We start from the raw sequence: 25,578 nt of genomic DNA, 5'->3' as shown, positions 1-25,578 counted from the left end.
AAATATAAAGGTAAGCCTAAAGCAAACAATAAAGGACAATGTTTAAGGCATTGGACATTATTGAAAGAAAATGATAGCAAAGATATGCAGAATGAATGAAAAATGACCGGCGAACTAGGCTACTTTTTCAGCAAAAACATAGCCTACCCTAAAAGAAACGTTAAGCCTACATGACATATCACGCTTATAATTTAGTCCTCTGTTTTGTAGGCTAAATCAGCATATTACCCTGGATCATATTGGAAACGTACAATAGCCTACTGTACCATAACGTACAGGATTATATAGGCCTAGAGGTCTTTCCTTCATAAGCTAGGCCTACCCATTTTTTCTACAAAGTAGGCCTAAACATACTAAATGTTGATTATTCACATTACTGCAAGCAAAAGGAATGAAAGCGAGCAGAGGACAATGGACATGGATGCATACGATCTCTTTCCAGAAAGCTTTGCTGGAAAAAACATAATTAGTTAAGCTATTCGAACTGACGCATATAGGCTAGTTAACATCAGATGGCATAGGCTAGGCCTATACAATGTTTTCAATATATAATTGTACATAAGCTACAGCTTTTAGGCCATTGATTTCATTAAAACATATGCTAATGATATTGATGAGGGGGTGTTTACAAGGCGGAGACCTAAAACCATCCGGCTGCGCACAAGTTGACGTTCATTTGTGATTTATAATGGGCAAATCTGGAAGGCTGGCGTACGCACGTTTTTTTGTGCGTACGTTCGTTTTCTCTGAATCACACGTACGATCATTTCAGAAATGATCTAAGATCAAATGAAGGATGGTTTCTACGCAACCCTTTTATAAATGAGGCCCCTGTTCTGTGCATCAGCAAAGTTGGAGGGTCAATTTATGAACCATCACTTCTAGCTGAAACATCACTTCTAGTAGGCTACATGTGACGTGTAGGCTAGAATAGAAGTCTTCATTGTCCACTACTGGGGCAATTCATCGGCAACACTTTATTTTAATGTGTCGCTGTTATATGCCTAATTAGGTACAGTGGTACAACCTGTGTAACAACATGTACTATCAGGTACTGTACTATCATTGTACTTGCATTATGTATTTGTGGGTACCTACATAGGCTATAGTTGTTACATTGTAATACTGAGTGCTTTTACAAAACTTTGCCAATTTGCCTAAATTTTCATCAGAGGCAAAGAGCTGACCTGAGACCTGCTGGATGGGGTAAATCTGGTCATGATAGATTTGATATACAAATCATTCTTAGCGCCAGTCAAGGCCTCATTGTCTTCAGTGTACATGTAACAGCTGTGCTGCTACAACCTTGTTACTCTTTGATACAGTGGAATAAACCTATTAAGTGTACCAGTTAATTACTTACATGTACATATGACATGTATGTTGTGTCTTCGATGTCTTGGAACAGGTCTACTAATTCACATGTACTGTGTGGTGTAACAGCAGACACGTTTCAACACATCAATTACAGGATGCATGACATCATTGACAGGATGTATATAATATGTACATGTAAGTACTTAACTGGTACACTTTATTTGAATGGGTTTATTCCACTGTATCAAAAGAGTAATAAATAACACTGTTCTGCCCTTCAGGCATTTCATTTGAAGTTAATGCTTTTAATTTTGTACAATTTCAGTTTCATCCAGACTTTTATTTTGATGTTTGTATTTGTGGGCTGTATAGGAAGTAGGCAGGAAAATAGTTTAGATCACGTTAGAATTTGTGTGTGAAAAACGCTAGAAACGGCAGGTTGATTAAAAGTGCAGACGGTCATTACCCCAGAGAAACTGCTTCTTACATGTTGATTCCCCAGCAGAGGCATCACTTGTATGTATCACATCTTTGTTGTAGCTAAGTTAGCTCGTTAGTATGTTAATTTCATGAGGTAAAAAAAAACGGAGTTATAAGGCAAAAAACTATGGATGCTAGTTTCAACATGTGGATGCCTTCAGGATAATGTTAGCTCTAGGAAATGTTAATAGTTAACTTTACATGTGATTTCTATACTTAAGGTATTGTTCATGGAAACTAGGTGACTTGACTAATTGCAGTACTTTGCTGTTTGTTTTCTAGTTTCACTCTCTTTCGCTATTTGATCTCTTGATCTTATCAATGTGGATTCAGTACAATGTGAAGAGTGAAAATAAATCTGCAAACAAGAATTTAAGGCATTCTTCATGTTCATGAATAGAAGAGAGTTTAGCTCACTGTCTAGTTGGAGTTAGCACACCTCACCGAGGACAGTACAAACACAGTTGATACATGTACTACAGTAGGCAGGGTTCCTACACATTTTCCATTTCAAAATTCCATACCTTTTCCATACTCAAAGTTTTCGGTACATTTTTTTTATTGTTTTAATTTTTAAAGTATATTTCTTTGGGCTTTTATGCCTTTAATGTGACAGGATAGTAGAGAGTGACAGGAGTGGGAGAGAGAGTCGGGGTGGGATCTGGAAGGGACCACGGGGCTGGAATCTAACCCGGGTTGCCGGCGTACGGTGCAGGTGTCCCATCCAGTTGCGCCATGGTTGGGGCCACGGTACATTTTTCTGACCATATTCTAGACATTGTCAATGGAGCGTTCTACTAGCATTGTGAAGAGCTGTATAATAATGTTTATTATTAACTTGGTAGCCCTTGGATACTTTTCGTTGAACAGTGCTGTGTTGGAAGGTGCACTCACATTCTGTAGATACAGCATGGAGAGAACTGCCACTCTCGGAAAACTTCCGGTTTCTGAACTGGTTGCAGTTCCTTCAGTGGTTCCACATGAGAGCGCTCGTCCACGAGTGCAGAATGCATGGAGGTCTATGGAGCTGTACCCCTCAAAATCCACTTTTCTTGGGATATAATTTTTTTTCAAGTAATTTGAATATTGTATTCGAAAGGGGAGGCAAAGAAAATACACTTGGTGGAGTATTATATTTTTTAAAGTCACTTAATTGTTCTAGAAAGCCTTTCAAACGTGTCAATGACGTCACTCATTAGCACAATGCTAGCGTGTTATGGGCAACGACCCAAACTGTAAGAAATCAAAAGGACATAAGTACTCGTTCATTAAACTTTTGACCTATAACCCATGTTGAAGTTATACAAACTACAATCAAATCTGAGATTTGTCAACGACAATCAGGTGAAAGAGACAAATTTAGCCGTCTAGCTCCATTGACTCCCATTCATTCTGCACTCATGGCGATCGCCCCCAGTGGAAATCTGGTGGAACTGCAACCAAAATTCGGTACAATGGGACTTAATACGGAGTGGCCAGGCTCTCCGTAGACGGGCTCTGATGTCAGTATAAAAAATAATGTGGAAGTCAAGAGAAAAGTTCCCGTTGGGCCAGAAGAGGCCAACCAGATTTTTATTGACTTCCACGACAGTCCCCGTGGAGGTCACTTTGGGACTCAGAAAACAAAATATGCCATTTCAGCCAGGTTTTACTGGCCTGGAATGGGTGTTGACATCGACAGATGAGTAAGCTGTGAAATTATTTAATTTTAGCTTCAGCTTTAAGCGTTTTCAGATAGGCTATTTGGACACTTTCTGGACAGCATTTCACATGTCTGCTTTTTAAACACCAGGTTTCACAGTGTGCTAAGTGCCAATACACCAGGCTGTCGATTAAACAAGAGACCCAATACATCCCAATATGTGTAAGCCTTTATCTAACAGAAAGTTGATAATAATAATAATTATTATTTATTATTATTTGTAAAGAATGACACTGTATTTGTTGTGATTTCAAGGTGGACCATCCCTTGGAGCTTATTGGGATGGATTTGGTTGACAAGCTGTCTCCAACAAACAAAGGGAATGAGTACATGTGTGTCCTAGTGGATTATTACACCAAGTGGTCGGAGGCTTATGCTATTCCGAATAAAAGTGCTGAGGTTGTATCTCAGTGCATTATAAACTTTTTTTACCGCTTTGGGGCACCACAACGGATACTGACAGACCAAGGGAGAGAATTTGTGAATGATGTTAGTAGTTTTGCTTGTTGAATGTTGAACCACTCTTAATTGAAGTTCAGGAGGATGTGTGGGATTCTGTGAAACATATTTATGGCTTACTATTGTATTATTCTACAAATGTTTTCAAAACAGATCAACAAAAATCTATGCAAGTTCCTCAATGTGGAGAGAAGTCTCTGTGCTCCGTATCACCCACAGACCAATGGTCTAGTGGAAAGATTAAATGGGACAATTCAAAGGTGAAGCTACATTTACAAAATGAATAGGCTATAAATATTTGTGTGTTTTGAATGAATTACTGATGACAATTAATAATGGTATGTTGTGCCTCCAGAGCACTGTGTAAACTCGTCGAAGACAAGCCTCAAGAGTGGGACGAGTATCTGGATGCTGTAATGTTTGGCTTGAGGACCAAGATACACCTCACCACTAGATTCAGTCCATTTTTTTTAATGTTTGGTATGGAGGCACGCTACCCATGTGAATCAAGTGAAAATTATGAGGTATGCCATAATGTGTATTTGACAGAAAATTGAAATTAATGTAAACATTACAAACTCATCCTACACATCCTTTCTTTCAAAGTTTGACAGCTCAGTGGAGGACATCATGACAGAACAAACCAGCGCTCTAAAAGAAAAGATGGACAGCATTGTCAAAGCCCATGTTAAAAAAAAAAACAGGACAAGAGGCACAAGGTCCTGAATCCATCCATTCTGTTGGTGGGGCAAAAGGTCCTGAGAAAAAATATCAGCAGAGGAAAGGGGACCTTATTATATATTGGACCTTATACAATTACCAGCATTGTCAATAAAAGTGCAGACCTGGTTGATGAGGTGGGGAAAGTATTTCCAAAAATCAACACCGACCATCTAAAACCATTCATCGAACCACAACCCCGCATTCCTCACAGAATCCGTACACAACCTACAGATGCACCACCAAACAAGAAAACACGTCTCAGCAGCTCAGAGCAATCCCCTCCACACACCCAAATCATTTCACCAGAAGATTCACAATCACCATCCCCTCCAACGACTCCTCTTGACCTTTCAGCTGCACCACCATACCACTGTGATTCACTAATAGACCTCACAACCAAACCACAACCACAACCTGTTCCATTCACTCCCCTGTCACCAGTGGACCTTTCCCTTCCGAAAACATCATCACATCTGTCACACCTGACCCCCAGCTGAAACCAGATCCACTGAGCTGGAGCCAGAGCAGGAGGACTCCCAATCCCCTGAGCTGGAGCCAGAGCAGGAGGACTGCAGCCGTGAGTCTGACACAGTCATCCACAGCCGTGAGTACGACATGTCTAGTAATGTATGCAAAAAGAAGAAAAATCATTTAAATTCTGTTATATTTGTGAAGTGTGCTACTATGTGTTATAGGTATCAAAAATGCATGCAGTGGGAATGACAGCCATGTACTATTATCAAAGGTTGGTCCATATAAAATATTTTATAAGGACATACTGTACAACAGCTTGGGCCCGGGAAGGAGTTGGAGAGTGAGGTGCGCATATCTTTGATTCTCATAATGCTTTTACCGGCTAAATGTATTCCTGTTTTTTCATGTTATGACCATGCTTAATATTGATGTAGGCCAATGCATGTCTCAGACTAATGGTGAGGCATCACAATAAGAGGTCCATAAAGATTTCCTACCATATGGACACGTTTGCCATTACAGCCATGTGGCCGAAAAGAAATCTAAAACTGAAGGTGTGCTAAATGCAATGTTGGTTGTGGTGGTGATGGTGGTGGAGTGGAGAGGGATCTGGGATTCAAACCAGAACACTCAGGGTGTTGATTTCACTCCTAGGGGCTGCAACTGTAAGGCACTTGCTTTGGATAATAACTACATTACCAATAATGGTCAATTCCTTTCAGCAAGGTCTTTGTTACAAATGTGTGATTGTTCTTATTTTTTGTCAGCTGGATCCAACCATGTACAACATCATATTAGGGATAGTAAATGACTGCCATCACTGGTTTCATGTTGTAAGTATTTGTGGAAGAGAACAGTTTCCTTTAACTTTCCCCTAACTGTTACGACCCCCTGTGCCCCTTCAGGTCCTGTCCTGTCAGTGCACGGGCAGGGCTGGGCCTGGTTAGGCTAATTGCATTATTAGGTGCACCTGTATTTGGAGGTGGGGGTACAAAAGGGTTTCTCTCTCTCTCTCTCTGTAGGCACTCTTTGGCTCTTTTCTTTTGGCTCATTTCCTTTCGACACAGGCACATTTCTTAATTTCTCCCTTTTCTCTCCCCTTATCTCACTAACTCTCTTTCTCTCTTGTTCTCTCAATTTTCTAACATACTGACACATTCATTGCATCCACGCAGGAACAGCATTACATACCACATTTTATTCCCCTAGACATTCGTTGCTTATAATTTTGCTCTATTTTCAATAAATTATCTTTTTGATTAAACATTTGTCGTCGTCTCCCTTTACGTTGCGGTCTGTGAACGAGCCGTAACACTAACCCATAATCTTTATCCTTTCATATTCTTCACATTGTCTATATTTCATATGTTGCCCAGGCTATCTATCCATCTGAAAAAAACTCTCCCTTGGAGAGTCAGACTTCAAAATAAAAAGGTGTTTGGAGACAACAAGGTATTTAGCAGCACCACAGTCACATAATGTATTGTTCGTTGAATAGTATTATCTACTTCTTTTTAAAGAACTGCACTGACTTCTTTTCAGAGCCCTGATGAGAAAAATGGGTGTGGCTGTGTCACGCTGGACATGTGGCACAATGCCTCACCCACTGCAGCGTGACACCACATCCTGTGGAGTGTTCGCTTTAAAAGTGTGTGACAGCAAATACATATCACATATTTCGATATCATAAAGTGGGTGATGTGTGCATGTGGGTTTATTTTGTTACATTTTCAGTTTGCAGAACACATCCTGAATGACACCCCAATGTTGTTTTCTGCCAAAAACATAAAATTGACATACTCTGTCATTCCAGTAGGCCTATCACTTTTTATAACTTGAGGTGTGTGTTGATGTGTGCTTTTTATGTGCATCTGAAATGTCCATTGCATGGCAAATTCATAGATGACAAAAATATATAAGAAGACCCAGTAGGGTCGAAACATTGCCTTTGTACATTAAATATGGAAGTCTAAAGCAGTGTTGCAGACATTATATATATTTTTTTCACTGGAGTACGTTTTTTGTCCTGCACCTGCCAGAAGGTGGGATGTGCACACAATAACTTTATTTTTTAAATTCATAGATGACCTAAGCAACCTGTGTCACTACTGTGGGGAGGCAGACACCTTTGATTCTGAAGAAGTTGTCTGGGTAGCCTAGGCCTATTTCTGGATATTGTTGGGTTGGTGTTTACATGGATTAGTAACCAGGAACCTGTACTACGAAGCGGGGTTACTGGCTTATCTGGGTAACTTCGAGAGTAACTTGATCACGTGTGGCGTAAGTTCCCGATTAACCCGTAGGCCTACTACGAAAGGTGGATAGGTTTTAACCGAGGTATGCTGCCATGGCAATTTACGCTGCATCTCAAACCTGCTCCGAGCAGGTTATGTTCTTGGTTAACCCGACGTTTCCGTTAACCACACCCTTTATAAGTACCACCCCTCCACTAACAATTCGAGACTATGTCGGCGTACCTGGATGATCCATACGACATCGGAGCGCAAATCGTGAGGTGCTGTCTTCGAGGGGTTTTAGAGACCGCCATATATATATATATGTTCTCTATGAAGATATAGATTGTCAGTCGAGGTTATTCGTTATCTTTGTCAGATGATCTAGGCAGAAGTCTCTAATGTCATAGTCATAGCAATGCCCTTACGTGGACATTCATGTTTTCCATCTAATCGGTGATGCTGAACATCTGAGCAAGAATACTGTATGTCCGAAAATAAATCGGACATAGGCCTAGCCTATGCTGAACATCTGAGCAAGAATAGCCTAAAATAAATCGGACATAGCCTAGGCCTAATAAATTAAAATCACCATTTTAACAAACTTGTTGAATTGAATGTCATATTACTGTACCCTGCACATAAAGGCTACACATTTCCACAGCACCAGAATCCGACCAAATGCCTCCCTCAACCCCTTCCACAATCGGCCTTCCACTATTATTTGCGATGGCCAACTCCTCTGCTACTGTAAAACACTCCTTACAGTAGTGTTCAAAGACACCTTTTTCTTGTTAGCTGTAAAACAGAGGCCAAGTGAAGGCTATAAGCATACTAGGCCTACATGTTTTCATAATTAAGAAATATTAATGCAAGCTATAACTATATAAACCTACTATTCAGAATAATGTGTTTGTGTTTCATTTTCACCTGCTGCCATGTGCGTTTGGCAATGGTGTAGCATCTGAAATGTTCACAGGATTAGGCATACACTAAATCAGTCAATGGGGGCTACTTAAACATTCAATTATCCTATTACTGTAATCTATATGCCCACTTCTAAATTGTGTTGCATCTGTAGGCATTTCTATTAACTCAAAATAGGCAATTTAATTATTTCAACTCATTTCAGACATTCCGCAAGCTATTAATCCTCCGTAACACATATTTGAAGAACATGTGGAAATAAAACTTTACTTTTAGGCTATACCCGATCTGCAATACCAGCCTTGCCTTGCTTTGTTCACCGCCGACGTATTTGATTTTTGTCGTAGAGTGGGTTTTAATTCCTCATAACTTGGCATAATAATTGTGCATTCCTCATCCGTAAAATAAAGTGATGGCGTCATCATTGAAAGTGGTGACTTGCGCTGCAACCCGCCCCTTTTATGTGAACGCGCACAAACTCCAATTAGGTTAACCCCGGCTCAACTAATCAACTTCATAATCAGCGTCGTAGTACCGATTAACACCACTTAAGATAACCAGGTTTTGTCAACCCCGGTTTAACAAAGTAACCCTGGGTTACATCTGGGTAGGTTAAGCTCCCTTCGTAGTACAGGCCCCTGGACTGCTATTTCTTTAAAATTATGAGTATTTTTGTTTTTGTTTCAGATATCCTGTGATTCCTGTGACAGATGGTTTCACGTAGGATGTGTGGGAAATCCCTCAGTGGAGAATCAATATTCATGCTATGCATGTGCTTATTAAAAATAAATGATGTGTGTGCTAGCATTTATGGAGAATGTTTTCTTTCCCTCCCCAGTCAGTATGTTTTGTGCAAATATTGTGAAAGCAGAATATAAAAAGCATTGTCCTTTCATTACTTTCATAAAATTTTATTAGTCAAGCATTGTTTATTCAGGGGAAATTAAAAATAACAAACGAATATACATAACACAATGTCTAGTTGTATAGCCTATACATTTGCAATCACAGTGGTTTAGAAAAATAACATTACGAAAAATAGCACAGCCCAGTGAAACGATGTTTTCAAATTCCAGCAGAACGAAAGAAAATACAGTTTGAAACATTTCGCTTGCCATACATCCAGTTGTGTTTCGACTTACGTTACTTCCAGAGGTGGAAAAAGTATGAAAATATTGTACTCGAGTAAAAGTACCAATACCTTGATGAAATATTACTCAAGTACAAGTTAAAATGCCGATCTGAAAATGTACTCAAGTAAAAGTAAAAAGTAGTTCATTTAAAATGTACTTTAAGTAAAAGTTACTTTGTTACTTTTTTTTGGGGGGGTGGGTACCAGAACAACCAGTTTTACCAGAGACTTTCTAATGAGGAGATACAGCACTTAAAAAATCCTCCATAGTAATGCATGGGGTTAGTTTGTAACAGTTGTCTACACATATCACAACCCTTCCGCGGCAAAACGTTGACATGTGAATACATTGAGCCAATCATGTGGTGTGTTGTAAAATACATTGAGCCAATCATGTGGTGTGCTGTGAAGACATCGTGCCAATCATCTGTTGTGATCTCGCTGCTGGAGCAAGATTGGTGTCGTGAAGCCTTACGCACACGCATTTCTGCCGAAATAGATGTATGATAAGTGCCCAAAAAGTGTTGCAATATGGCCGCCGAGTGGAGGTACTTGCCTGATAAGGATGTTGAGAAATGGAGATCTTCGTGAAAAATCACCGGAGTTCTCCTTTAAGTTTGAGCAGTAGTTGATTTTCAAAGTTAGTTGCACTCATCCTTGGGTCGCTTTGCAGTGAACCAGCACAACTGAAAAGCCCCTCACAGGCAGCTGAGGCAGGCAGGCCAATGTTGAGTTGCAGAGAGTTTTTTTTATATTTGGAAACGAGCAGAAGGTTCAGCAGATTAAAGGGCGTCGAACTGGGGAGGAAAGTGGGAAGTATAGGGCAATGGAGGAGAGGGCCCTTGAAAAGTGGAATACAGGGTGCACAACATTTTCATCAGGCATTAGTAATAACTCAGGTAATCCACACATAAAAAATCCAAACAACTCCATAAGTAGAGTCATGTGTAATGAAGTGGAATAACACAGGGAAAAAGTATTGAACACGCTAAGAAAAGGCACTAAGGCAAGGAAAGGGAAGGAACGAGCTGGAATCTGTAAGTAGTTAGAGATTAGTTATCCTTTCTATCTGCGCAAATTAATATAAGCTTGGTTAGTAGCTTACATATTGATGGGCTATAAAAAGGTTTTTCATTACCAAGGTGTCACACAAGAAACATTTCATGATGGATAAAAGCAAAAAGCTCAAACAGTTCTGGAAGTAATCTGGAACTAAAGATCAGGATTCACAAGAGGGACCCCTGGAATCTGTTTAGAACAATGGACCAAAATCACACCTGATACTGCGACTAATAAGTTTTGTCATACAGTAAATGTCTTGAAGCTGTCTTTACAAATGTGAGCACGCCTACTGATTAGGCGCACACTAATTGTGCCCACTTGTGGACGTGACACTGAGCCAATGGGCCCATCACTCCTTGGAGATATAATGGTGTTCTGTGAGGCTCGTAGGATGAAAGTTGCCGTCGCTGGCAGTAGGCTAATCTGGAGGAGCGTTTTCTTGTGCTTATTTCACGCTGGGCATCGGTAGGTGGACTTTTATACTAGGCTAACGTATGCGGTTGTGATTCATCTTGAACTGCAGTATCGTAGTCGATGGGCTTTAGCTATGTTTGTTTCTCTTGCTAACCAACAAACAAACCTTGGGCTGCTTGGTTAGTGACGGTAAGGGGGGGGGATGATTCATACTGTTTAGCTTTATGGTGGTTTTTAAGGATGTTGGCTGATTGTGCTGTTCCGTATGGCCCAATCTCACTGCAGTGTGACAAAAGCTCCCTGGAATCCTGCCTTATTTCACCCGACATTTGACTAGTAGACTACCCATGTTCATCAAGGTAGGCGATGCATGCTAATGAGCCTAGCAAGTAGCATAGTTGAGTGTTAATGTTCGTAGCGCAGCAATGACGTCTACAGCTGTTCTGTCTTGCCGTAACCAGGCCCTGCCTTTACGTTAGCTATGCCCTGTACATTGGCTCAATATTCCTTTTTTTCCATTTATAGCTGACGCGCCCTCCCTCCTCCACTCTGACCCCTCGGGCCTCTTGCCCATAGCACAAACAAGGCCAAGGTAGGCAGCAATGGCTTACTTGTACTGCCAGTTAACCATGCAATAATGATTGGGGTTGCTACATGGGTTTAGAAAAATGTGTATTTGTATGTTATTTATATTTTAAGATTTAAGTGCATACATTTTGTACTGATTAAAAGTTCTTTGTATTGATAACTGTAAAGTTATGACTTGTGGCATGTAGGTGATAATTGAAGATGATGTATGTTATTAGTAAAATCTTGTTTTCTTGTTTGCTATAGATCACAGCTGGCTGTCAGTATGACAGCCTGACCACTGTTTTCCCCTGATTAAATTTAGTTTGTGTTTTTTTGATTGTATGCTCCCTAGTGGTGACCTGCTCTGTCCTTAGCCCATTATTGTGCCTTCCAACGCCAAGTAGCGGCGCTAGGTTGGTTTATGGTCAGGTTGAGTTAGTTGGTTGTTCATCCCCAGTTTGTTTGTTTTCTGCTTTTCCCTTCTCCTACCCTGTCGGCACTGGCCTAGTCGGCCAGTGTTTTTGAGCAGCCCTCTTAACCATCCGCTCAAGGGCTGCCTCAGTTAATGTTCCCCTCCTGATTTTTCTCCCTTTTACTGGTTTGAGTTTTATTATTTTTATTTGTCTCCTCTTGTCTCCTTGCCCCTCCTAGCTGTGACCAATTGTAATTTTGCTAGATAGCCAATGCCTGTATAGCAGTAGGCTCCTTCTTAGTATATGCCCTAGTGGCCAGTGTGGGTTTCAAACCATTTCATGAGTGTTCTTTAGTGTGATTGATTACTCACTCCTGATGATTGCAGTGTAGTGGCACTTGTGGGTGCGTGTGAGCACAGTTTTGTTCCCTCCTAGTCGAGCGACGGCATATGGTATTTTGCTAACTAGTGCTTAAAAGACAGTCACAGCTGTACCCAGGGGTCCTTGTCTTTGTGTTATCCCCAAGTTTATTGGCTATTATTGTTTGTTTCTGTTCTGACATTCTCCCTGACCAAGTCTCCTTTCCCCCTCCTGGAGCAGTTAAAGAGAAATAAAAAGCAAAAATTATTGACCAAAGCTCTCTGTTCCTATCCATTTATTTGGGTCACCTGCAACACACTTAAGGTCCACCTTGTTACATTTGGCGCTGCGAGCAGGGTCCTTTTGAACAGAGGCTGTTCTAGGTGTTTTGTTTAGCATTGTTGTTTTTTAGTTTTGGGGGAAAAGTGGTTGAAGACCATAGTACTTCGGACGGTGAACCGGCAGGAAGGAAGCCATCCATCAGAAGGTCCCGCCACATCCTACTGCCACCATTTGGCAGTTACCTACTCTGTGTATTTGATAAGTCTAATTTTGTTTGTGTTCTTCCCATTTTTTTCCCCCCTCTCTCAAGTATGGACGGGGAAGAGATGGCAGCTCAACTTAGAGTCTTAACCGAGCTTGTGCAACAGTTACAGGCAGACAACAGTAAGCTCAGGGAAGAGGTTACTAAGATGGCCACCCCCACTCCAGATAATGTGGGTCCTTCAAGCAGCTTAACAGGTCAATATCTCACAACTGGACTGGCCCACCCTGTCCGACAAGGAACAACAGGACGCTTGGGCCTTGCTTGAGAAGTACCGTGGCACCTTTAGTCGGGGTGACGGTGATCTAGGATGCACCACTCTTGTCCAGCATACCATCCCCCTGCTTGATGATGCCCCTGTGCGACAACGGTATCGCCACCTCCCACCCTCGCAGTATGACTTAGTCAAGCAACATGTCCAAGAGCTGTTAGACCAGAACATAATCCGGCCCAGCTGTAGTCCTTACGCCTCACCGATTGTGGTGGTACAAAAGAAAGATGGTTCAATTCGACTCTGTGTGGATTATCGCCAGCTTAACTCCAAAACACGCAAGGATGCATTCCCACTACCTAGGATAGAGGAATCCTTGGATGCCCTGAGTGGAGCCACTTTGTTTAGCACTTTGGACTTAGCTAGTGGTTATAACCAAGTCCCTGTGAGCGAAAAGGACAAAGAGAAAACCGCCTTCTGCACACCGTTTGGGCTCTTTGAGTTCAATAGAATGCCTTTCGGATTGTGTAACGCTCCAGGAACGTTCCAGCGACTGATGGAGCGCATATTTGGCGATAAAAGTTTCCATGCACTGCTACTGTACCTGGATGACATCGTTATCTTCTCCACCACTTTCTGTCAACATCTTGAACGCTTAGAGATGGTTCTGGCCAGACTTCAGCAGCATAACCTGAAGTTAAAGCTCAAAAAGTGTAGTTTTTTCCAAACCGAGGTGAGCTACTTGGGACATGTAATATCTGCTGCGGGGGTGGCCACAGACCCAGAAAAAATTCGGGCCGTGGCAGAATGGAAGCGGCCATCTTCAGTTAAGGAGCTTCGCTCATTTCTGGGCTTCGCCTCCTACTATAGACGGTTTGTCGAGGGCTTTGCTGGTCTGGCATCCCCTCTGCACAAGCTGGTTGGAGCTCTACAGGGGACCAAGAAGCGACCGGGCCCAAGGGTTCAGGGGTCTTTTGAGCAACACTGGAGCCAAGCCTGTGAAGATGCGTTTTTAAGCCTGAAGAATCGGCTGATCCATGCACCTGTTCTAGGGTATGCAGACTTCACTCGACCGTTCATTGTGGAGACGGATGCAAGCAATTCCGGGCTGGGGGCAGTGCTGTCGCAGGAACAGGACGGGCACAGACGGCCCATCGCATATGCCAGCAGGGGGCTACGTCCTAGTGAAAGAAACATGTCGAACTACAGCTCGATGAAACTGGAGCTTGTAGCCCTTAAATGGGCAGTAACGGAAAAATTCCGTGAGTATCTCCTCGGCAATAAGTTCACTGTATATACGGACAATAACCCCCTCAGCTATTTGCGGTCAGCAAAATTGGCAGCTGTCGAACAACGTTGGGTGTCTCAGCTGGCCCTGTTCGACTACGAAATCAAGTACCGCCCTGGGACTGCCAATCGTAATGCGGATGCACTATCCCGCTTGCCTTCAGCTTCCACCCCCCTGACCCAGACTGTAGTTCTAAATGCCCCTGTTCCCCTGCAGGGTGTTGCACAAGGCCAGGCCCCCGGGCTGGGCCCCCGGGTGGGAACATCAAGTGTGAGCACCATCACTTCGGGTGCAACGTCAAGTGCCACCCTCGGGCTGGGCCCCCGAGGGTTGGAAACATCAGAGATGAGCACCATCACCTTAGCTGCAACACCTGGGCTGGGCCCCCGGGTGGGGGAGGCAACAAAGGTGGCCAGACCACTGCAGCAGGAGCGGGAGCTACTTGTGCAAGGTATTCCATTCCCCTTACAATGTGCACAGATTGGCGTGACTCCTGGGTTGGGCCCCCAGGAGGCAAGGTCAGAGGAAGTGGACGCAGCACCTTCGCGCAGCAAAGAGGACCTTCAGGCATTGCAGGCCACCGACCCTTGTATCTCTGCCTTCATGCACTTCTGGAGGCGGGGTCGCCCACCTAGGACTGCAGAGCTAAGGACCGCACCGGAGGGACTTCGAGAACTAACTAAACAATGGTCTCGAATCAGGGAGCGTGGGGGTGTACTGTATCGGGAAATTCAGATCCCTCCCTCTAGGGCCCAAGTATTCCAACTGCTATTACCAGTAGTCCTGAGGGAGGGGGTCCTGACTGGCTTACATGACAATCACGGCCACCAGGGAATAGACCGGACCACAGATCTAATCCGGCAACGGTGCTATTGGCCTAAAATGTATCTGGACATCAAGCGGTGGTGCGACCAATGCCAGCGTTGCACTGTGGCAAAGGCTACCCAACCCAAAGTCAGGACATTTCGGGGCAGCCTGATGGCCACTAGGCCTTTGGAGATCATAGCGATTGACTTCACTACATTGGACAAGGCAAGTAGTGGCCACGAAAATGTACTGGTGGTGACGGATGTTTTTTCCAAATTCACACAGGCCTACCCCACCTCAGACCAAAAGGCAAAGACTGTTGTGAAAGTCCTGACAGAAAAATGGTTCTTCACCTATGGAGTGCCTCAGCGTATTCACTCAGATCAGGGGCGATGTTTTGAAAGTGAGTTATTAACCCAGCTCTGCTCATTGTATGGAGTTCGAAAGAGCCGTACCTCCCCCTACCACCCTGAGGGAAATGGGCAGTGCGAAAGGTTCAATCGCACGCTCCATGACCTCCTACGAACTCTGCCTCCAGAAAGAAAGCGCAGGTGGCCACAGCTCCTCCCACAGCTCCTCTTCGCCTACAACACCACCGCACACCACTCCACCCAACATTCACCTTACGAGCTCATGTTTGGGCAGAAACCAAGGCTCCCAGTGGACCAGCTATTGGGGATTTCTGAAGAGGATACGCCTTACCAAGACCCGTCAGACTGGATGGCACAACATAAGGAACATCTTTCAGCTGTGTATAGCACTGCCAGACAGCAATTGGAAAGTGCTGCTGCCTACCGCAACCGGAATCACAACCAGCCCGCCCCCACCCTGCTCAGAGGTACACTTGTGTATCGTAAAAACCATCTCCAGGGCCGGCATAAAATTCAAGACATTTGGAACCCTGCCATCCATGAGGTATTAGAGTGCCTAGATGAGGTGGGAACATTGTACAAAGTTCGGCCTGTGGGTGATCAGGGCCCAGGAAAAGTGCTTCACCGTGCAGAGTTAAAGTTGGTCCCTGGTGAACCCAATGGCCGGCCCAACGATGCAACCCACAGCTCCCTACCACAGCCAGATGCTGATGGCCCATTGTCAGTAGTCCCAGTAATGATTACCCGACCCCCTGTTGCTGCTACCCTCCGCCCAAATCCCTCAGCCCCCAGTAGGCCGCCCGACTCTGACGAGCTTGAAGATGACCTCTGGGCTATTGCAGTTACACCTGCAAGTCTAATCCTTACGGAGGAGAACAATCCCTCAGCCAGTGCCGGATCAGACGACGTGTTGACTCACCCCCTGCACCCCAACAGCATAAGGCCACCCCCACTGTCAAGTGGGCATTCTTCAACACTGCCACTTGATGGATCCTGCAGTGGTAACCCTATAGCCGAGGTCCCAGTGGGTTTTAACACGGAGCAGACTGGGGAAGGACCCGCTCCCAACTTTACCAGTCCATCTCCAGGGGAGCCTCCTTTGATGCCTCCAGCTGGACCTTTCAGCAGACACTCTGAGGCCCTACAGAACTTGTCCCCAGAGCCAAACCTGGATGACGCAGCCTTAGACCATCAGCCCAGCATTAGACGCTCTTGCCGTAGTACGGCTGGCCAGCACTCCAACCCCCACCGTCTACCGCTGTCTGTTTTCCATGAACTGGGCCATGATGCAACGTCAGGACTCCGTAACGTTCCAACCCCTTGCCCCCCGAGCCACCCAGAGACGGTTCACCGGGACGGTGAACATTCAACGCCGGAGTGTGTGTGAGCACGCCTACTGATTAGGCGCACACTAATTGTGCCCACCTGTGGACGTGACACTGAGCCAATGGGCCCATCACTCCTTGGAGATATAATGGTGTTCTGTGAGGCTCGTAGGATGAAAGTTGCCGTCGCTGGCAGTAGGCTACTCTGGAGGAGCGTTTTCTTGTGCTTATTTCACGCTGGGCATCGGTAGGTGGACTTTTATACTAGGCTAACGTATGCGGTTGTGATTCATCTTGAACTGCAGTATCGTAGTCGATGGGCTTTAGCTATGTTTGTTTCTCTTGCTAACCAACAAACAAACCTTGGGCTGCTTGGTTAGTGACGGTAAGGGGGGGGGGGATGATTCATACTGTTTAGCTTTATGGTGGTTTTTAAGGATGTTGGCTGATTGTGCTGTTCCGTATGGCCCAATCTCACTGCAGTGTGACAAAAGCTCCCTGGAATCCTGCCTTATTTCACCCGACATTTGACTAGTAGACTACCCATGTTCATCAAGGTAGGCGATGCATGCTAATGAGCCTAGCAAGTAGCATAGTTGAGTGTTAATGTTCGTAGCGCAGCAATGACGTCTACAGCTGTTCTGTCTTGCCGTAACCAGGCCCTGCCTTTACGTTAGCTATGCCCTGTACATTGGCTCAATATTCCTTTTTTTCCATTTATAGCTGACGCGCCCTCCCTCCTCCACTCTGACCCCTCGGGCCTCTTGCCCATAGCACAAACAAGGCAAAGGTAGGCAGCAATGGCTTACTTGTACTGCCAGTTAACCATGCAATAATGATTGGGGTTGCTACATGGGTTTAGAAAAATGTGTATTTGTATGTTATTTATATTTTAAGATTTAAGTGCATACATTTTGTACTGATTAAAAGTTCTTTGTATTGATAACTGTAAAGTTATGACTTGTGGCATGTAGGTGATAATTGAAGATGATGTATGTTATTAGTAAAATCTTGTTTTCTTGTTTGCTATAGATCACAGCTGGCTGTCAGTATGACAGCCTGACCACTGTTTTCCCCTGATTAAATTTAGTTTGTGTTTTTTTGATTGTATGCTCCCTAGTGGTGACCTGCTCTGTCCTTAGCCCATTATTGTGCCTTCCAACGCCAAGTAGCGGCGCTAGGTTGGTTTATGGTCAGGTTGAGTTAGTTGGTTGTTCATCCCCAGTTTGTTTGTTTTCTGCTTTTCCCTTCTCCTACCCTGTCGGCACTGGCCTAGTCGGCCAGTGTTTTTGAGCAGCCCTCTTAACCATCCGCTCAAGGGCTGCCTCAGTTAATGTTCCCCTCCTGATTTTTCTCCCTTTTACTGGTTTGAGTTTTATTATTTTTATTTGTCTCCTCTTGTCTCCTTGCCCCTCCTAGCTGTGACCAATTGTAATTTTGCTAGATAGCCAATGCCTGTATAGCAGTAGGCTCCTTCTTAGTATATGCCCTAGTGGCCAGTGTGGGTTTCAAACCATTTCATGAGTGTTCTTTAGTGTGATTGATTACTCACTCCTGATGATTGCAGTGTAGTGGCACTTGTGGGTGCGTGTGAGCACAGTTTTGTTCCCTCCTAGTCGAGCGACGGCATATGGTATTTTGCTAACTAGTGCTTAAAAGACAGTCACAGCTGTACCCAGGGGTCCTTGTCTTTGTGTTATCCCCAAGTTTATTGGCTATTATTGTTTGTTTCTGTTCTGACATTCTCCCTGACCAAGTCTCCTTTCCCCCTCCTGGAGCAGTTAAAGAGAAATAAAAAGCAAAAATTATTGACCAAAGCTCTCTGTTCCTATCCATTTATTTGGGTCACCTGCAACACACTTAAGGTCCACCTTGTTACACAAACAAAGGCTTTTCCACAAAGTATTGAAGAAATTTCAGTAGGCACGTTCAATACTTTTTTCCTGTGTCATTCCACTTTAATACACAAAACTCTTATGTTTGGATTTTTCATATGTGTGTTAATATAATGTGTGGTGAAAATTTTGAATAGACTCACTGGAAGTTTAGGCTAATTACTGAAAAAAAAAAAAAAAAGCGTTCAATACTTATTTCCACCATATATTTATTTTACCTGAATATTTTAACTTCCAAATTAAATGTAAAAATGAATGTCAGACGAAATGTAAAGTTTGACTGACTGGATTGTGTATAACGTTACAAAACATAGTGAAAACTGTCTAAGGTCACTCTCACTCTCCCTTGCTAAAGAGCTAAATGGTTTAGTCCGCCTGCACGATTCATAAGGTAGTCTATCTTTTGTTTATTTAGTTGAGCATCGCTAGTAGTGGACCGCTAATTGTTGTGCTGCTGGTGCAATGTGTTTCTCGCCAAGAAAGCCAAGTCAGGTTACTAAAAACAAAGGCCAAAACAGGAAAAAGAGACATCAAAATGAGGGGAAACAACTGCTAATAAACTTCTTTCCATAGAAAGGTGAGCACAAACGTCAAAACACGAAATCCCATGGTGTTTGCTTGAATATCTCCGCAATCATTGGTGCTAAAACGAACTGAGACAACCCATTGGAATAGCGAAAAATACACTTTTATAGGTTAGGCTAATCTGATTCATCTCGTGATCCAGCTCTATCACTTTCAGTAAGACTGCATGGCGCCAGCTTGATTCATGTCCTGTTGTAGGCTACATGCTGATCATTATCACTAGGCTAGTGGTTGGGCGCGATTTTTTTTCTCTCCCTTTCTGTTTTCGTTAGTCTTAACTTTTTTTTTACTCAAGTGTGACGGGTAGGAGTGGGGTAAGGCTAGGGGGTCACCTGATTCATTCACCTGACGTGTCATTCACGTGACCTGTTGTAGCAGGTAGATAGCTACCGGGTTGCAGGCCCTTTGTTTAAATTGAATGGCGCGGCAAACACAGTGGTGAGAGCACTGTTTTGCGTGTGGATTTTTGGCCGGCGGTGATTTAACAGAGCGGGTAAGGTGAAGTTTATTTTAAAGCCGTTCACGCATATAGCCGTGTAAGATGCTCACCAGCATTTCGTATCCGTCTGATTTCTACTCACAGTACACTGCAGTCATCCTGCCCGTTTGCTTCCTTGGGCTTTTGTGCAACATTATCTGCAGGTAGTAAAACATTTTCATTGCCTTGTTTGTAACAAAGTGTCTTACCAACGAATGATTTTGTATGTATTTTAAACCGTAGCTCGCTTGGATTTGTTGGTTCCGAGCAAGAGGTCAGCCGACTAAATGCGTGCAGTTGCGGGGGATTTTAAAGAGGTAAATTAATTAAAGCTGTGGTACATTTTAATAAGGGGAATGTATAACTGTTGTGTATTGACTGTGTAACCTATATATCATGTAAACCATGTAGTGGGCAGGAAACTGATGGTTTTGTTTGTGACTTTCAGGAACGACCTGTAGCCACTTTTTCCCACCACCATTGATTGTGTAGCCTATCATGTATTGTGATGTCTTACCTAAACCGACGATATAGTGGTAGCTCGTTTGTATAGGTATCCTAGCTCATATCGATAGTACATCCATACTGGTATCTTATTTGATCTAAACCTATTGATAGTCCATCCACACTGGTAGCTTGCAGTCCTATTGATAGCCCACCCACACTGATAGCTGTCGGTGATCCAAACCTAGTCCATTCATACTGGTAGCGTGTTTGATTTAAAGCTTGGTCATTCATACTGGTAGCGTACTTGATCCAAACCTATTGATAGTCCATTCATACTGGTAGCGTGCAGCCATATTAATAGCTTATCCACACGGGTAGTTTGCTTGGTGTCTTAAGCTAGAGTAGCAGCGGTCATACTGGAGCTGTGGCATTAGGTCTATTTACGTATGTGCGTACTTTGTGTGTGAAACCACCTCCAAGTTGTTAGTTTTCTTTATATTTTGGTGGTGAGGCTTATTCTTTTCTTTGTTTTCCTTTTCATCCTTGCCATGATTACTGTGTGTGTGCCCTATTTGGGGGTTGAAATATTTGCTTGAAGATTATCATTTCAATGGTTTGCATTTGTTTTGTAGTGGGTACCCTATACTGAATACGGCTTAATACTACAACAGTATTGATTAGAGTACATCTATCTATTCATCCAGCTTTTATACCATGACAAACTACGTAAAAAAAAAGTGCTTTATTTTTGTACAGTCTCCTACTCCATTCATTCAGTTGAATACACCCTAGTGGGGAATTCTGGGTAATCTAGACCTGTGGTTTAATGGTGACTAGGTAAGCTTAATCGTGTAGGAGTCACACAAGTAACGGATGGGATTTTTGATGTAGCGAAGTACAATACTTCACTCAAAAAGTAATCAAGTAAAATACTGATTTTATAAACTACTTAAAAAATACAAAATACACAGAAAAACTACTCAATACAGTAACGTGAGTAAATGTATTTAGTTACTTTCCACCTCTGGTTACTTCTGTGAGTACGTACGGTCACCTAGCAATTCCGCAAGACTTTTAGTTTAGCAGTGTAAAAGGAAACGGGAATTCAGAGGGAACGAAATCGGGTGCTTCACCGGACCACAATGCGCAGCAGAGGGGTCTTGTTCCGCCCTGAAGGGACTTATTTTCCCAATAATGACCGGCGTTCTATACATTATCCCGCTTATTACACGGCTACCAAACCGAAACAGTAAACTCCCCACGATATGACTCTTTAGCCTACATAGCCTAGGCTATATGGGGCGCCAAATGTAACATGCCTTATTTCGGACAGAATGACTTTTGTGTGACTAAATACATATATTCGTTACAAAACCATGTTACATCGTAACGCCTTTTGTCCACGGAATGCACAAATTGGTTTGCATTGTGTCCACGAAACACTAAGAGAGCACATAATTTCGTGGACGAAATTGACTGGTGGCCTTTTCCTTTTGTGGACATAATGCTGAATGCACTATTCACTGTTGTAGACAGTGTAGACTACACTGTAGTAGAATGCACCTACACGCATCATTCTATGAATCCCATTTCAATTTCGTCCACAAAAGTATTGTGTTGTGAAGGCATTCCGTCCACGCAATAGTAACTTAATAACTTACAAAATGCATTCAGTGACATATGCTTTCATTCTGTGGACGAAATGCATAATAGAATCTATATGCTGGTTCACTCACTCCCTTTCAATCAAAAATAAGAAACACCTCCAGAGCATTGTCTACATGTTCTAAAATCATTGGCCAGCCTCTATCGTGCAGTTTCTGATATCACTGCACGATAAGGCAACATTAAGGAAAGTCAACTGCATTTTAGAAGACTACCCATGTCCTACATAGAGTTTTGAATGGCGGCCCCCTGGTAAGCGTCTGCTGTCTTCTGGCTAGGACTACTAACATGAGGAAGGCAACCTTTGCTTTTGAGGCTATGCCTTTTCAACTTGAACACTCTTTAGGCAAGTCAAGGCAGGTTGGCAAGTGTGTAAGTTGTGTAAGTTTATTTATTTCTTACACAGAGGCAATTCAAAGCTTTAAATGAATAAAACCAAAACAGAGATAAGAACCAAACAATTAGAAGATAGTTAAGTTAATAAAGTAGAACAATTAAAAAAATGTAGACTACATTGCACATACAGTATAAGCTATAAGCAATTAAGCATTCTAAAATACATAGTTTCAGTCATGGAATATGATTGGTATGTTTGATGCCACTGTAAAACCCAACACAACCCTTCAGGTGGACCACATTTCATTCTATATTATTTATGTGCCGCCACAAGTTGATACAAAATTTAGAGTTGCTGCACAATGTAATAAATGGAAGAACATCATTTATAGTTGCTGCATTATATAGTTAAAATAAAGTTAAAGTTTACTGATATGTTCACCTGGTCTAAATCAGAGCTTAGGTTGCAACGTTTGCAAGTTGGTACTTAATTTGGTACATTAGACCCGCTGCATTTTTCAAGCTTAGGTTTTTTTAAACTCTTTGAATTTTTCAGATTTAATACCTAAAAGTTATATAAGGCTACATTAGAAGTATAGCTCATGGATGATTGTGTTTTTAGGAGGTATGAGATGTTATGCATCATTTTCCTCTGGAAGATTTCATGAACAACCATTGGAAATACCAAAACATATATGCTCACATTTTACCTTGAATTTAAAAATACATTATTTTATCAGCCTTATTAATATTAAATACCCTCCCATAATTGAGCAAAATGAGATCTGACCCGTTTCTCCTAAAAAAAACCCCTTTGGTGACATAAGGAGCAATAAGAGGAGATTCAGAATGAAAAATGGTATTTGAGTGGTTGTTAGTTGATGATCCAAAAAAAGTAGCTTAGCGAAATTTTGGCATTTTGTAAAATCCCATTGATTTCTGTCATTGCAAGTTGATATTACTGCGCCACCGTCTATGCTTCAGGTTCAAATACGAATCATACATTGCGCCGATATATTTGCTTTTAATAGTCAACGAACTCCACTAACCACTCGGTGAGTTGCACAGTTTTGAAAACGAACGTTAAGGGTTGTTTTAGGACCTGTTTGAGTAGCCTACTACAGTATGCTCATTGCCAGCCACCCTGAGAAGTCAAAGGCGATTCAAAATGAGGTCAGAAAAGTCGAGACAGGACCAATCGTCAAAATTTCGGTGTCTACCACTCTCGTTCATCCAAAACAAACCAGAAAAGGGCCTTAAAGTGCTAAAAACCGGAATTTTCCTTTCAGTTACGCGCCTGGTGTAGCTCACACCTAAGCCGTCTGGCTGCTGCCTAATGGGCCTGGCTGTCTGTGTATGTGTATGTGAAGATGTGTCCATGTAACTTTTGACCTGTATGTCCGATTTTCATAAATGAGGTACCGTTGGAATCCTTTTTTCAGGCCCGAACCGGTGTAGCTTGCTTGTTCATTTTGTGTCGCTGGCCCTTGTCGTTTTCGCGTTATTCCCGTTTTCCGGCGTTTTTTGGTCCCATTGAAATGAATGGCGGAATGTTCAGGATTTGAATTTTGATTATGACATCACAGCTCTAACGGCTTAAAGGGGCGGTTCAGGATTTTGGACATAGGACCTCATTTCCAAGTTGGCAAGTGTGATATTTATCAGTGGTCAATTCATCCAGTCCTTCTAATTGCAGAGTTCGCAGGTGCTAGGCTAGCGCAAGTCATCGGTATGTGTTAGCCTGTCACTAAAAACAGTCTTGCCCACTCCAAAGTACTTGGAGTTAGGCTAACGTTAACGTTAGCTATTTGCTGTTGTCATATTCATGCTTTACGTGATGGCCGTTCATTCATAATGTTAAACGTGTCAACAAGTTAGATTCTGCCCCACAAGCCACAGTGGGAACGTTCAAGTAAGCGTTAGCACATACAAACCTATTAATGTTAGCTAGCATGCTAAGCATTGAAAATGAATGAGTTCGCAATAGCCACTGTTTTTTATGACCTGACGACCCCTGGAAATGCTTTAAAAATGTGATCAGCCAACTTGGCTCACTTCTTAAGACCCTTGGTATGGTGTTACAACGATGTGGAGTCGAAATTTAAATTGTAAGTATGGTTTTAATGTGTAAACAGACCAACCGCGATTTTGCAAGCTAAAAACAATGAAGTGAATGGAGTCATTTTAGTACCGCTGTCACGTCATCTGGAGAAATATTCTTTGGACGCCGCCATTGACCGATTTGCGGCTCCCATTGATGAAGTCGAATCACCCTATTGATTGGCTTTAACCCTAGCAACCACCATAGTAACTGTGTTATTTAGCATAGCAACCACCAGTACCCTAGCAACACCCTAGCAACCATGCTAATTACCCAAGCAACAACCTAGCAACCACCACTTTATTTCGACCCTAGCAACCAGCATAGCAACCACATTATTTATGCATTTTGGCTTATTGGATGTTGTGTTAATGCAGATAACTTTTGATCCGTGTGCCCGATTTTCAAAAATGAGGTACCGTCGCAATCCTCGGAAACGCAATTCTAGTTGCTCCTCATTTCTCCTAAGGGGGGTTTAGAGGAAACAGGTGAGATCTTGTCATTTTTTGGCTCAATAACTTTCCCTTTGGGCTTCAATTGTACCTGATGAATAGGGAAATAAACTGACAAAAGAAAGATACAAACACCACAAGGCTACTTCTCTAGATTTCCATTCTTAATATTTTTGAGTATTTCTTTCCAGGCCGTCTTCACTGCGTCCAGACTGGCTCTCTTCTTGCAGTACAGCCGGAACACCTGCTCACCAAACGTCTGTGGAAGGAGAAGAGAGTCCTGCCAAGACAATCAGAGTTTTAGTTGCTTTTCTTCATGTCTCCTTTAAAGGTCGACCTTCCTTCATGTCTCTACACATGAACGTGAGCATTTAGAACATTGTTAGTGTACACAGTTTACTAAAAAGAGAGGTTTTGGACAACTCACTCCTTGACTGGCATGATGGCAGCGAGCAGAAAACCCAAGGAAGTTGTTCAAAACCTTTCTTTTAGTGAATACTGTGTACATGAACAATGTTCTCAATGTTTGAGTTCATGTGTAGAGACACTGATGATACTTCGATCAAAGTTTCATGTTGTGTCGAGCCTTCTTAGCGTCAAAATCGCTATTTTTAAAACACTATCATGTATCAAAAAATAGTTCCCATTCAAAACAACATTTGACCCAAAAACGACAACACAGACAAGCTTGAAAGTGGCGCTTCAGACGTAATTATTATGCTTTTAAACGAAAGTTTGACTCGTTTACATTCACAAAAACACCCTAGGGTGCATTTTGGCGAGTTACACTTTCAGAGAGAAGTTTA

At 42.7% G+C, this 25,578-nt stretch overlaps 1 protein-coding gene and 4 long non-coding RNA genes across 5 annotated transcripts in view; 4 read left to right on the top strand and 1 right to left on the bottom strand.

Moving 5' to 3' along the window:
- The first annotated feature begins 1,589 nt into the window (after positions 1-1,589).
- LOC121709242 lies at positions 1,590-4,466 on the top strand. The gene is made up of 4 exons (XR_006031877.1): positions 1,590-1,833; positions 3,590-3,661; positions 3,755-4,218; positions 4,314-4,466. It is a non-coding gene; the product is annotated as an uncharacterized LOC121709242 (long non-coding RNA).
- A 6,467-nt stretch (positions 4,467-10,933) lies between these two features.
- Positions 10,934-11,712, top strand: LOC121709238. Its single transcript, XR_006031873.1, has 3 exons — positions 10,934-10,975; positions 11,210-11,283; positions 11,450-11,712. It is a non-coding gene; the product is annotated as an uncharacterized LOC121709238 (long non-coding RNA).
- Positions 11,713-16,978: 5,266 nt separating this feature from the next.
- Positions 16,979-17,600, top strand: LOC121709239. Its single transcript, XR_006031874.1, has 3 exons — positions 16,979-17,060; positions 17,297-17,370; positions 17,537-17,600. It is a non-coding gene; the product is annotated as an uncharacterized LOC121709239 (long non-coding RNA).
- Positions 17,601-19,613: 2,013 nt separating this feature from the next.
- Positions 19,614-20,939, top strand: LOC121709241. The gene is made up of 3 exons (XR_006031876.1): positions 19,614-19,786; positions 19,877-19,935; positions 20,015-20,939. It is a non-coding gene; the product is annotated as an uncharacterized LOC121709241 (long non-coding RNA).
- A 3,975-nt stretch (positions 20,940-24,914) lies between these two features.
- LOC121709021 (deoxynucleoside triphosphate triphosphohydrolase SAMHD1-like) overlaps positions 24,915-25,578 on the bottom strand; it is a 69,399-nt gene continuing 68,735 nt past the window's right edge. The window contains exon 16 of the mRNA XM_042092029.1: positions 24,915-25,052. Coding sequence (XP_041947963.1) covers positions 24,915-25,052 — 138 coding nt within the window. The remainder of the gene's footprint in view (positions 25,053-25,578) is intronic.

The sequence above is a fragment of the Alosa sapidissima genome, chromosome 5 (assembly GCF_018492685.1).
Source record: "Alosa sapidissima isolate fAloSap1 chromosome 5, fAloSap1.pri, whole genome shotgun sequence".
Taxonomy (NCBI): Eukaryota; Metazoa; Chordata; class Actinopteri; order Clupeiformes; family Clupeidae; genus Alosa; species Alosa sapidissima.
This window is presented reverse-complemented; position numbering and strand designations above follow the sequence as displayed.